The following is a 14,313-nucleotide window of genomic DNA, read 5'->3' on the forward strand; positions in this document are numbered from 1 at the left end:
CAATTGGCATTGTATAAACTAGGCTTGAGAGTCGAGTTTTCGTAAATATAATTCAAAATCGATCATCTGACAAAATCAATCCTGCTATCTCTTCTAGTGAATGATTCAATAGAATCAAAAGCTGCCTCTCTCATTGAGTTAACATTTGAATAATCACATTTTCTCGAATTCCTAAAAATTATTTCTGCCGCAGATACTTTGAAACGTATTAACTCAGGCTCGGATCTGACTGAGTACATGGACAATGAGCTGGAAATGAAGAGGACACCCTCCTGTGGCTGCCTTCCATCATGTGACACCCACTACATCTACGAAGTGGCCGCCTCTTCTACCCACATCAATGACGACTTCATCCAACAATCTCTGCCATCCACCATCCCACCAAATTTGTGAGAAAATCATTCTTCTCCACTACTATAGAGAGGTCCACGTTATAATGGCAGTATTTGATTAGCAATGGTATTGCTATCCTTGTCTATCATTCAACAAAGTAGATAGTGCCATCTCTTTCTCGCTTTGCACTGTTGCCAGATCGTCTTCTAACAATGTAGAATGGTGAAATTGTTTAACAAAATATTTCATCTTGATTATGGAAATTGATTATGAAATTATTGAAGAATATAATTTCTTGCTTAATCAAATATAATGGATTATTTTAAACGAGAATGGACAGTTAATATTAGGCTACATCAGTTTGTGTTTCTTCAATGGTTCCAATTTTTTTAAAATAACTCGATAGTATTAGTTTCAAGTGGTAATTCAGTGGAATATTACTTATCAATTTATTAATTCAAGTCATCTAAATTCAAAATTTATAGTTTTCATGTTATGAAATGGTATTTTTTATATATACCAGTGTAGCTGTTAAAATCCCTAGCCTGCAAATAAATTTGCAAAAAGTTAAGGCCGTCCGGCTCGCAAATATACTGGGGTCTGACCACAGCTCTAGCTCAGTAGTATATGTATGAATACTCTCAATGTAATGAACCACCATGGGTCTCAATAACTGATGATTAACAATTCTTACCGCTGCTCTTCTGAAGATATTGAAGATTACCAATAAGGAAATCAAAAAGATAGTTAGTGACTGATTATCAGCAGTAACCATATATTCAATCGAGAATAATGAAAATCAATGCACATGTGAAATTCTAACCTTATCTTGGACTTTGTCACCTATTAATTTGGAAGAAAAATAGCACAAGGACTACCTTATTATTTTATCTTCTATAATGTTATTGCATTAGTGTCATTTGCATTCTAAATGAAATGAAATGAATAAACCTGTATCAGCTACCGTCTATAGAAGACTTTGGCAAGACAGAGGTTATGCAAAATTGTCCTCATATCTTCCTCCACTGCCATTATAATGTGGACATCACTATCGTCATTATCATTATCATTATTGTGGACATCATGATCATTATCGAGGTTCTACAATCGATATCTTGTCGAATCTCGATATATTAGTTGAATTATCGAGATAAAACCTGATTGCTTGCTTCATCTTGTGATTTTGTTGTCGGAAAACTTCGCATTAGAAAACTTATTTCTAAAAGACTTATGATATCAGAGAGCACATTTTAAGTTGGCCTTTTTATTATATTTCAATTGGTATATCCATAATATCCATAGTTAAACTGGTTAGGGTCCTGTTACTAGTGAAATACAATGAGGTTATTTTTAGGTTAAACTTGGGGTGACTTTGTCCCAGTATAAAAATTGTTATGATATTCAGGATGCAAATACAATTCAAAATATCATGTATTCCACCCAATAAAACTAAATATTCACCTTGCTTAAAATCAATATGTTCTCAATATTCATTTTTTACTGATTCTGCAGTTGGAGCCATCATGCCATAATATTTTTAGGCAGCAGAAATTGACATATTTTTAATAAATAATTTGAGATTTTTTTGAATTTGTAATATTACATTTTCTTCTCACATTGAAATCGAATCTTCAATTCGAGATCTATGGAACTTTATAGTAAATCTCAGAGTCATCAATAGACGGACAAACTTTTCGACGGAGAATTTTTTATCGTAAATGATTGTTGCATTGTTCCATGGTGTCACCGGGGCTGAGAAACAGAATAAATAGTTTATTTAAATAGAGAATATATATGAAAGTTTAAAATAACAGTTTCAAAATAAAGTTTTATTGAGAACAGATGTAGAATGTGAATTCTAAACTTGTAAGTTATAGGTAATTTTTTGGTGACGTGTCTGTAAAATCTATACCGAACAAGGCGTTGGCTTTGTGACTTGTAACTTAGGTTTTCCCTGTTCTGCTTCTCTAGAAAAATGGCTGGCTACGTGTGTTGTTGTAAAATTTTGCTCTGAATCATTTTCGTTTATTAATGTTTTAAATTGAGTTTTGAACAGTTTATTGTGTTCTATTTTGTTAATAAATAGCTATTTGTGTATTCAAGCCAATAGCCATTGTTTTTCAACTGTAAACTAGATAAGTATTTTAGTTCGTAGTTACTCTAAAAAATTTAGGCTTAAGATATAGTTCTTTGTGTATTTGTATAAATTCATCTGAAGATTATAAGTTAATTTGCTCTGAAAACTGGACTTCTCATTCATAGGCGATAGATCCATTCACAATTTATCAAGAATCTATTTCATTGGAGCCGACAACTATCCTTAGGTTAATAGGTGTTAAATGCTATTCCAACCGATTAAGGAAAAATTGGTAGCACGGCAAATGTTACCCCTGTGGTGGGACAGAATTACAAAATAAATATGTCCCAAATGGTACACCATGAAATCCCTGGTTATGAAAAATTATTAGTAGGATAGATATCTTGATAGGTTATGAATGGTTTACTGCTGAGTGGGAAATCGGTTCAAGGTAGATCAAGTTTTAATGAATCAGTGCATATTACAAAATGGCAAACATTAAAAATGATCTGAATCTTATAGCATTCTTAACACAAAGGTTTGATAAGCTAGATGCTAGATTTGATGAGTTAAATGCTAAATTTGATAAGCAAAATGCTAAGTTAGACCAAATATTTAAAAATCAAAATGCAAGTTTTGATGATATGAAGCAAGAATGTACTAGCATTAGACTAGAGCAGGTTAGTATAAACCTTCTATTGAAAAATGCACATGAAACATTGAGTGATAATCATGAAGATGAAAACAAATTGAAGCAGGATAATAGTAGTGTTAAGTTACAAGATCAACTCATTCAAGTTTCTGACAATGTAGGCCTAGTTACTGTTGTTGAAAAAGTCAACCTTAATGAGATAGTAGAATTGAGTAAAGAAGTAGGTAGGGAGTTGTCTTCACTGAAAGTCAACTATCATGAAAGTAATATTGCTACATTGAAGGTTAGGAAAACTATGAACAAAGTGAATGATTACATGAGACAGGTTTCTGTGGAGGTTAGGAACAATGTAAACAAAATGAATGTTGCTTTGAGTCAAGTTGATGAGTTCAACTTTCAACTGAGAATTGAAAAGGTATATGCAATGCATTCTCAAGTGAACATGACTAACTTTTGCAAGCAAAATGGCTTTGTTGAAACAAATGAACCCATGAATAAAATCATGTTCTTGAAGAAAACAAAGCACAAAGTTTCCATTGATGTATTAGTATTCAAAGGTTGTTTCAAGTTGCTTACTTACAAAATGATGACAGTGAATCACATGATGAAAGGGTATTCCCCAACACACAATGATTAGGAATCCTGTGTTATGCCGGGATTCAGAATAGCATAATCGCTACACAGTGTATGGTAAGAGTCCATAATTGTGTCTTTTTTCTTTCCTGTAGCCTATTTTTCTTGGCCCTTAATCTTTTCAATTTTCGATTCTTTCCTGTCTTTGTGTAATATTCAGTAAATTTCTTCTATGATGCATATCTTAACCAATCTTGTCCATAGTCATTTAAATTTGTATTCTTCTGAAATAATATTAGAAGTTAAAATAGTAGCTTATTTTCCTAATCTTTAAATTGTTGATAAAACTTAACTTTTCCAAAATCTATCCATTGTAGTGTAAATAATTGTTTGCTTGTGGTATATTTTTTCATCATGTATTACATATTTTAATCATGTCTATTTTTTTTCAGGTATTATATTAGGTAATTAGGTTTTTCAGAGCAATTTTGTCCCATGTTCTCATCTTTCATTGCATATCGTGCCATAAGCCATATGTAATTAGGTTATAGTTTTCTTCTGGGCTTTTAACCCATTTTGCATTTTATTTTTTCTTTGCTGTCCAATACTTTGGATTTTTGGTAGACAAGTAGGTGTGATTCTTTTAGAGGTGTGGGCGTGAACCACATACGGCTGGACTCGATTATCTGACCTACTTGTTTGCGATAAAAAAACCTTAAGACTGCAACATCAAATGTTTGTAAAACCTTTTGCATACTTTTGTTTTTGTGGTCCAATACTAGAGTCTGCTATCACATTGCCTTACAGACATCTAGGAACTATCCACCCAGTCACAATAGTCAACATTTTTTCCTTGACCAGTTGTTTTTGTGAGAGTGATAGCTCACAATTATAACAAATTAGAGTCATACTTGGAATTTACAAAATTCCATAGTAGTATATTTTATTAAATATACTTCCTCATGAAAGTTCAGTACTGACATGTAGGATAGGCTCTAATTAATCTTTCTCTTCTTTGTATTGTTTTAGGGAATTATTTACCCAGTTTTCTTTTTCTCTTTTTGTATTTTTTAGGGAACTTATTTACCCATTATTCATCTTGATCATCTTTGTATTATAATCTTGAAATGTTTGTACTTATTATACAGTCTTTAAATTATAAATTATGTTATTATAATAAATAAACTTCAAAATTTGAAAGTATTAATGAATTCTGTAGCCATATATATGTGAGGTATTAATGAAAGTTAGCTTGAATAATAATGTTTTCATTGAATAAAAACGTTGTGTTATATTATCAATTGAAATGAGTTAAAGGCTAAAATTTTCTAAAGTGTTTTATAATATATTTTTTTTTAAATTTTAAAACTGTTTGTTCTATAAATTTTGATATGATTGATTATCGTTTGAAATGGATGCTGGAGTGTATGTAGAATTTTTAGTGGGGTTTGTTGATTAGAATTTTGCTGGTATGTGATTGTTTTTTGAGATGGAAACCCATTATTGCCTAAAGAAGGAATAACAGAGGTTATGACTTAGAGAGGCAGTAATGAGATAATATTTTTGTGTTGATTAATAATTTTGATTGCCATAGATGCAAAAATAATGATTAATAATGTTGATTGCCATAGATGCAAAATGATGATTAATTATGAATATTGATTGCCTTTGAAGCAAAATATTATTGATGTTTTGAATGATTTCTTGTTTAATGATTGATAGTAAAGTTTTGTCATGAAATGTAGTTTGTGTTTAGAACATTGAAGAGTCGAAATAAACTATAGTATCCAACAAATGATGATTAACAATATTAAATAATTTGCTTTTCATACAAATTTTGAACAAAATTAAAACTAAATAATTTCGAAACCCTGAATGATAAATCATAAATGTGAAATGAACTTGCTATAAATGCTATAAATGAAATGTTATACTAAATGATAATGAAATGCAGATATATTATGAAATGATTGTGAATAGAAGATCAATTGTCTGAAATTATTGAAATATATATTGGAATTAATTTTTGTTGTGATGATCTGATGTTTTTTACAATTTTGATAATGATACAGGGTGTTATGAAATTCTATTTCTATTTTGAAGAATGGATTAAATTTTGATAATTGAACAGTGAATAGATGAAAATGAATTTTTTTTTAAATTTATCATTGATGTGTCCATATTTCACAATTTATGTATTGCTGACTGTATAATAAGATGTAACAAATTTCAATTTCATATATATTTAAAAATAATTTTCATGTGTATTAGATTGTATTGATAGCCTAATCAAGATTTTCTTCTTAGTTTATAAGCATTTTAAGATAACAGGTACAGCACAGACATTAACATTTAAATAGTTATCATGTGAATCTCGAAATCAGCAACAAGTGAACGCCATGAAGAGTGTTAAGAACATTTGGGTGATTTTCGAACTAGTGTGACATAACTACGCCAATATCTACGCCAATATCTACACCAATAACTACGCCAAAATCTATGCTGATGCCTACACTAATAACTACGCCAATGTCAACGCCAATAACTACGCCAAAATGCCAAAATCTACGCCGATGCCTGTGCTGATGCCAATGCCTGCGCCAATGCCAATAGCTACGCCAATGCCTGCACCAATGCCAAAACCTGCGCCAATGCTGATGCCAACGCCAATAACTATGCCAATGTCAACACCAATATCTACACCAATAACTAAGCCAATATCTACACCAATAACTGCGCCAATGCCAATATCTACGCTGATGCATGCGCCAATGCCAATGCCTGCGCCAATGCCAAAATCAACGCCGATGCCTGCGCCAATGCCAATATCTACGCCAAAATCTACGCTGCGGCCTACACCAATAACTATGCCAATGTCAATGCTGCGGCCTACACCAATAACTACACCAATGTCAACACCAATATCAACACCAATAACTACGCCAAAATCTACGCTGATGCCTGTGCTGATGCCAACGCCAATATCTACACTGATGCCTGCGCCAATGCTGATGCCAAAATCTGCGCCAATGCTGATGCCAACGCCAATAACTATGCCAATGTCAACACCAATATCTACACCAATAACTAAGCCAATATCTACACCAATAACTGCGCCAATGCCAATATCTACGCCGATGCCTGCGCCAATGCCAATGCCTGCGCCAATGCCAAAATCAACGCCGATGCCTGCGCCAATGCCAATATCTACGCCGATGCCTGCGCCAATGCCAATGCCTGCGCCAATGCCAATGCCTGCGTCAATGCCAATGCCAATATCAACGCCGATGCCAAAGCTGACACCAAAGCATACGCCAATAGCAATGCCAATGCTTATTGCTGACTTTGTATCTCAAACTTCAACACTACTGCATTACCTGGAGGTAATTGTCATCCATGTTCACATTCGCAACTTTGAATTCAGAAGAACAGTCACAGTATCATGAAAGAATTGATTCAAAAAATCCTCTCCTAAATTATTCCTGTATGCAGAACTCTAAACCTTGAAAGCTGAAAATATCAAAAAACCAAACCTTACCTAAATTAATCCTCACCTAAATTAATCCTGTATGCAGCGTCTATCTCTTTTCCAAAAAACGAATTACATTGTCATTTCAAGCCTGAAATGTACATTGTATAATTACAAATATGATACAAAAATTACGTGACTCTGTATTGAATTTGGAATGCAGCCGTCTACTACAAGCATGAAGCAATGCTAACTGAGATGTCACCTGTATCGAGTTTGGTATGCAGCCGTCTACTACAAGCATGAGGCAATGCTAACTGAGATGTCACCTGTATCGAGTTTGATATGCATCAGTCGACTACAAGTATCAGCCCAACACTACGTGCATCCAGATCAGCCCAACACTAACGTCATCACATTGGAGTCACACTTAACTGAAAATCATACTGAGTGCCTTAACGGACTGTTTTCCAAAATGTGCATCAATAAAATCAACCGCGTCAATAGTGAAAGAAATGAACATTTTTTAATTTATTGAAATTTTATGTGAAAATTAAATGTAACAATTCATCAATTCATTTAAAAAAAAAATATATATATATAAATAATAATAATAAATTTTTTTTCATTCAACATACTAATTTTTTTTGCAATAAAAAAAAAAAAAAAAAATTTGAATTTTTCTATCTATTAAATTTATGTGCAATTTCAAAAAACTATTCTTTACATATTAAACTTTCTGTTGAGATATTTTCCTTTAAATTATAAAGCTAAATCAAAAGTAATATTGATATTCTATATTTTGAAATATTGTTTGGAAACATATAACAAACGCTATTGATGAATTTTTATAATAATTTTCAATATTATTGGATGACATGTAATGTTTTTCTAGAAAAAATTGTTACTGTTCTCGAATTTAAATTTCAACAATTTTCATTAGGGTCAATGTAAATTTTTTTTCTTTAAATTTTCAAACAGTAAAATTTTTTTATGTCAAGAGGGGGGTATTTGTAATATTACATTTTCTTCTCACATTGAAATCGAATCTTCAATTCGAGATCTATGGAACTTTATAGTAAATATCAGAGTCATCAATAGACGGACAAACTTTTCGACGGAGAATTTTTTATCGTAAATGATTGTTGCATTGTTCCATGGTGTCACCGGGGCTGAGAAACAGAATAAATAGTTTATTTAAATAGAGAATATATATGAAAGTTTAAAATAACAGTTTCAAAATAAAGTTTTATTGAGAACAGATGTAGAATGTGAATTCTAAACTTGTAAGTTATAATTTTTTGGTGACGTGTCTGTAAAATCTATACCAAACAAGGCGTTGGCTTTGTGACTTGTAACTTAGGTTTTTCCTGTTCTGCTTCTCTAGAAAAATGGCTGGCTACGTGTGTTGTTGTAAAATTTTGCTCTGAATCATTTTCGTTTATTAATGTTTTAAATTGAGTTTTGAACAGTTTATTGTGTTCTATTTTGTTAATAAATAGCTATTTGTGTATTCAAGCCAATAGCCATTCTTTTTCAACTGTAAACTAGATAAGTATTTTAGTTCGTAGTTACTCTAAAAAATTCAGGCTTAAGATATAGTTCTTTGTGTATTTGTATAAATTCATCTGAAGATTATAAGTTGATTTGCTCTGAAAACTGGACTTCTCATTCATAGGCGATAGATCCATTCACAATTTATCAAGAATCTATTTCATTGGAGCCGACAACTATCCTTAGGTTAATAGGTGTTAAATGCTATTCCAACCGATTAAGGAAAAATTGGTAGCATGGCAAAGTGGATTTCATTTGTTTTTTATGTCATTGTTCATTTTAAAGGTTAACAGTTGGTTTCACTTCGTCTAACTCTTGAAAATTATCTTTTTTCCATATATTTTCCAAAGTGGAACAAAGTCACCCCAACCCCTGATTGACATTGTCTCTTATTTTCAAAAAAATATATCTCTGTTGAAGTTGAGAAAAATACTAACTTTTTAAAATGAAAAATACTCTTAAAACATTGCAGAGTGCAATAAAAAATATTGCAAGAGATTTGTTGCAACTTAAGTATTGATTGCAAGTTGTTTAAAATGTCAACTCCCCAAAATTGGGACAAAGTCACCCCGGTTTACTGGTACCTTATCTTCCCAACTGGAACTGTTATTCTCACTGTAGCCGAGCATCTGGTTGGAATCCCTCTTGGACCCGGTGCTGGAAGGTGAGGAGACTGCTTGCTGCTTGCAAGGATGCTGTAGTTCAGTCTTTTTTCTGGCGAGGATAACACTAGGGGCCGGTTTCCGAGCTCGGGATTTAGCCAAGTTCTAGACTTTGAACAGCTGGAGTAAGAAAATTGGCTTTCCAAAACGGGGTGTAGTCGTAGTCATAGTCAAAGTCACATTTAAATTAAATTTCGAAAAACTAGAAAATTGAACCCTAAAGAGAATATAGTGTAAAGCTTCAACTATTTTGAATTATTTAGGAATGTTTCATTTCGTCTGGAAGAAACGTTTCCAATAATTATAGATATCAGAAAATAAAAATTTATTTTGCTGCAATTATTTTTACTGTGACTACGCCCGTTCTGGAAAGCCAATTTTCTTACTCGAGCTGTTTAAAGTCTAGAACTTGGCTAAATCCCGAGCTCGGAAAGCGGCCCTAGATGAATGTTCTCGCATTTATGTGAATGTACTGAAATGATACACTCCCGAATATTCAATCTGACTGTTTGATGTCGATCAATTACCTAGTTGATCCATATTGACAATATTGCCGATTGATTGACAAGTTGAAAGCCTGTCAGCTAATCCAAGTGCGGGAAAATTCTCAAATTAAAATTCTCGATACGATTTCCAAAAACCAGTAAGCTGGTGCTTACACTGATCATAAGTAATTTATTTCAGTAGGAACTCATCATTTATATCGTTGGGAAATACGAAGCAGTAATGAATATAATATACAATCATAATAATAAAATAATGAATAAAAAAAAATTATCAGAGAGAATCTTTTCTCCAGGTTAAAATTAATCCCCCCCAAAAATTTATATGATGCCGTTGGCGTCATGTCCCCCCCACCTGTAGGCACCCCTGGGCAAGTAGGAATTTTGATCCTTGATGAGGTGTCCTTATGCGCACCTCTCCACTAAATTGAGAGCCTCTAATGGGTGATTCTCATAGAACATGATCTCATAAACTCGTCGATCTTACAAATCCTAGATTGGTTGGAGAATAGCAGAGAAATAATTAATCATTTTCACAATGCATGCATGACCACTTTTCAAAATTTTAACATCAATATTACATTTTCAATTCAATTGTATTTAAGATGAAGCTTTGGAGCTCTGGCTCCATATATGGCCATCCAGCTGATTTTACAATGTTTTTCAAATGATCGTTTTTGTTCAAGATCATGCATATAGTACGAAAATAATTCATTTCTTTGTTATTCTGTGATCGATCTTGATAAATGAAGTATCCTTGAAATCTTGATAGAATTTTCCAACTTTTTTGTGTCTTGTAAATTTTCTGTAAAGTGGACGGTTTTTGTGCAATTTGCAATAAAAAAATTAATGGCCGCCATTTTGAAAAATCACATCGAATTTTTTTCATTTCATTTATCAAAGTTGAGTCTTTATAGCATAAATATTCATGTCAAATTTCAGATAAATACAACATTTCGTTCTTGAGATAAAAATTCCCAAGTAAAAAAAAAACAAAAAAATAGCAGCTAGAAGGATAATATAACCGCTGAGTTTTGGACACTTAAAATACGACATTATTGTAGTAGACTTCTATCGTCCAGGAACTTCTTCTTCTTCTTCTTCTTCTTCTTCTTCTTCTTCTTCTTCTTCTTCTTCTTCTTCTTCTTCTTCTTCTTCTCTTTCTTCTTCTCTTCTTCTCTTCTTCTTCTTCTTCTTCTTCTTCTTCTTCTTCTTCTTCCTTCTTCTTCTTCTTCTTCTTCTTCTTCTCTTCTTCTTCTCTTCTTCTTTGGCTGTGCCTTATCCCATTTAAATGGGGTCGGCATTCCTTCCTCTTAGTCTGCATCTCCACAAAGCCCTATCCAATGCTTCCTCTCTCCTCCAACCACTCTCCCGCAAGTCAGCCGCTATTCTATCTCCCCACCTCATCCTAGGTCTACCTCGTCCTCTCACACCATCCAAAACCAAATCCTGCACTTTTCGTCCAACATAATCCTCCTCCCGTCGCTGTACATGCCCAAACCACCTCATCCTTGTTTCCTGCATTTTCTTTCCCAGTGGTCCAACTTTTACAGTGCCTCTGATCAATTCATTTCTTATCTTATCTCTTCTTGTAACCCCACACATCCATCTTAGCATTCTCATCTTAGTCACTTCCATCTTTCGTTCCTGTTTCTTTGAAATGGGCCATGTTTCTGTTCCATACAGCATAGCTGGCCTCACAACTGATCTATACACTTTTCCCTTCATTTGACAATTCACTCTCTTATCACAAAGAACACCACTCATTTTTCTCCAGTTCATCCATCCACAATTTATTCTATGCTGTATTTCCACATCAAACCCTCCATCTCTCTGTACACTTGAACCCAGGTACTTAAAACTTGCAACTGGTTGGAGTTGGCTTCCTTCAAGCTGTAAGGGTAGCTCATCATTGTTTCCCAATACCATGTACTCTGTTTTTGATCAGCTAATTTTCAGTCCCCTTTCCTCCAAAGTCTTCCTCCTTCTTCCAACTGATCTTTGGTAGGTTCACAGAGCACGATGTCATCTGCAAATAGCATGCACCATGGTGCTGGCCATCATCCAGGAACAATACCCTAAAATTTCCGACACTACTATCTGAAACACTCTGTATATATCTGATGTAATATTAACTGTTCATTCTTGTTGGAAATGATCTTCAATACATATTCTTTTTGTCAAGAGTAAATATTCTCCATGATTGAGTATTTTGTTAACAAATTATATTTCTTCATCGTAAAAAAACGTTGCGTAGCTAGATTGCTATCTGCTTTGTAGAATGATAGACAAGGATAGCAACACAATGTCAATCAAATGCTGCCATATTTACATGGACCTCACTATTGAGATTTTTCTAAACAATTCTAAAGCTGCGTTCACACCAAAGTTGTTAACAAAATGTTAATAACTTAATCCGTATAGTTTCTATTAGATTGAACATAACTTATCATACACATGATGAACATATGTGTTTGTCAAGTTCTGTTCAATCTAATAGAATCTATTAGAGTTAAGTTATTAACATTTTGTTAATAACTTTGATGTAAACCCAGCTTTAGGTGGCTATGTTATATTTATTGCATGCTAATAAAACAATATAAAAATCTTGAAACACCCTTTATTTTTGAAAAACTTTAAAATATTTTGTTCAATTATTTTAAAGTTTTTTTTAAAAATAAAGGGTGTTTCAAGATTTTCATATTGTTTTATTAATTCAAAAAGTATCCCATGTGATGTTATCCCATTTTTATTGCATGTTATATGTATGTTTACAGGCCGTATGAAAACATGAATTTTTTCTGTGATGTGTACGTATACAGTCAAGGGAACTTGTTGACAAAGATAATCACAGATATAAAGTATGATTTCACCAATTTATTGGGTGAGTTAGCCTTTTTTTGAAGAATTTATATCTTGAATACTGTACTGTAATATTATTTGTAATAAATATAGATCATGGAATATGGAATATAATTGGTTTCTTAGTGGATATAGTGCTTGACTTTACCTCTAGATTATTCATACGGTTTAGAGTTCAAACATCCAGAAAAATCTGATTCTTTACATTATTTTCAGGTTCCATCGGAACTATTGCGTCGTTCATTATGGGGTGGAGTATAATTAGTGTGATAGAGATATTACATTTTCTAATACAAGAAGGATTGAAGTATTCTATCAATACAATAAAATATGCAAGAGGTGTAATCCAAAATAAACTACAAGGTACATGAAAGTAGGAATACCCTGCATTAAATAAATGTTTATTTCCCCAAAAAACTAAAACTACTACATCAATAACAGAAAATATTAGATAGTTTATAATTACATACAGTAGTTAGTGTCAGAAATGTCTTATAATGTTTCGTCTACATGTTGAGTGTTTTCTGTGTGGAAATTGAAATATTTCATCCAATGAAATTCTTCTTTTTCAAGAAGATCTGATGTAGGCCTAAACTGAAGACGTGATGTGTGAAAAAATAATGCACGATTTGACTGTATTTATACTGCTATTCTGGGATATCAAACTACTATTGTAAACTTTCAATATTTATCACTCTGTAGAATATATATAATGCATAGCACATTGCATGATTAATTTTTGTGAAATATATCAATCAGAATTGGGGAAAAGAGCTGCATTCTATACTAGCAGGTAACCTGTGCTTCGCAAGGGACTATTTTAAAACTTGACATAATGAAACCTTGAAGAATTAAAAATTGGCTGATAACCATCCTCGGTTAATTAAGAATCTAAGATGTAGAATTTCAAGTTAATCAGTCCAGGTATTTAGATGAAAACGGTAGAGGCCACAAAATGTGTGCGCAGTGGCTAGCCAGCTAGATTGCGTCATCGCCACCAACCGAGGTTTTTAACATCTATTGGCAATTTATGAAACTCATTTGTTAGTAACAGATGATTGGATATAAAATGACGTCAGCTACACCGGACATTTAGCACAAATATGCGCGTGGCACCTAACGTCTTCTTCCATATACCGTGGTTCAGACGTGATGATACGTCAAACATAATTGTCCTATCCCGTACGTGTACAAGCCAGTTCTTTACTTTATTATAGTATAAATAATTTATAAAGATGTGGAAGATTATCCTGATCAGGAATTTTAGTTTTCAATTTGTAGGATATCGATTGCTTCATGCATCAAGTTTTAATAATTAATAGTACTTTGATTGTTGTAATATGTGTGTGTTTATTGATTATGGAAATAAATAAATTTAACTCACTAAATTCTGAACAAATTCTTCATAATCAACCCAGCGATGTGCAAGGCTTCAGCAAGGGTGTAAAGCAAAATGTCGGCAACACATGAATAATCAGAGAATAATCAACCACATAGAAAATAATAATATTGTTTATTAGCTTTTCATATCAAGTATAGATGGATATTCTTGAAAAATTCCTTACCAGAGAATACAATTATAATCGCAAAAATCTGGTGTGGCGCACTCACACAACTTTCCTTGCCGT

The 14,313-nt window shown here is 32.9% G+C and overlaps 1 protein-coding gene across 1 annotated transcript in view; it reads left to right on the forward strand.

Moving 5' to 3' along the window:
- LOC120352930 (sodium channel protein Nach-like) overlaps positions 1–13,565 on the forward strand; it is a 61,079-nt gene extending 47,514 nt beyond the window's left edge. Inside the window, exons 10-12 of the mRNA XM_039435274.1 lie at positions 194–389; positions 12,601–12,707; positions 12,902–13,565. Of these exons, the coding sequence (XP_039291208.1) occupies positions 194–389; positions 12,601–12,707; positions 12,902–13,056 (458 nt within the window). The 3' untranslated portion in view covers positions 13,057–13,565. The remainder of the gene's footprint in view (positions 1–193; positions 390–12,600; positions 12,708–12,901) is intronic.
- Positions 13,566–14,313: the final 748 nt, after the last annotated feature.

The sequence above is a fragment of the Nilaparvata lugens genome, chromosome 9 (genome assembly GCF_014356525.2).
Source record: "Nilaparvata lugens isolate BPH chromosome 9, ASM1435652v1, whole genome shotgun sequence".
In the NCBI taxonomy this organism is placed as follows: Eukaryota; Metazoa; Arthropoda; class Insecta; order Hemiptera; family Delphacidae; genus Nilaparvata; species Nilaparvata lugens.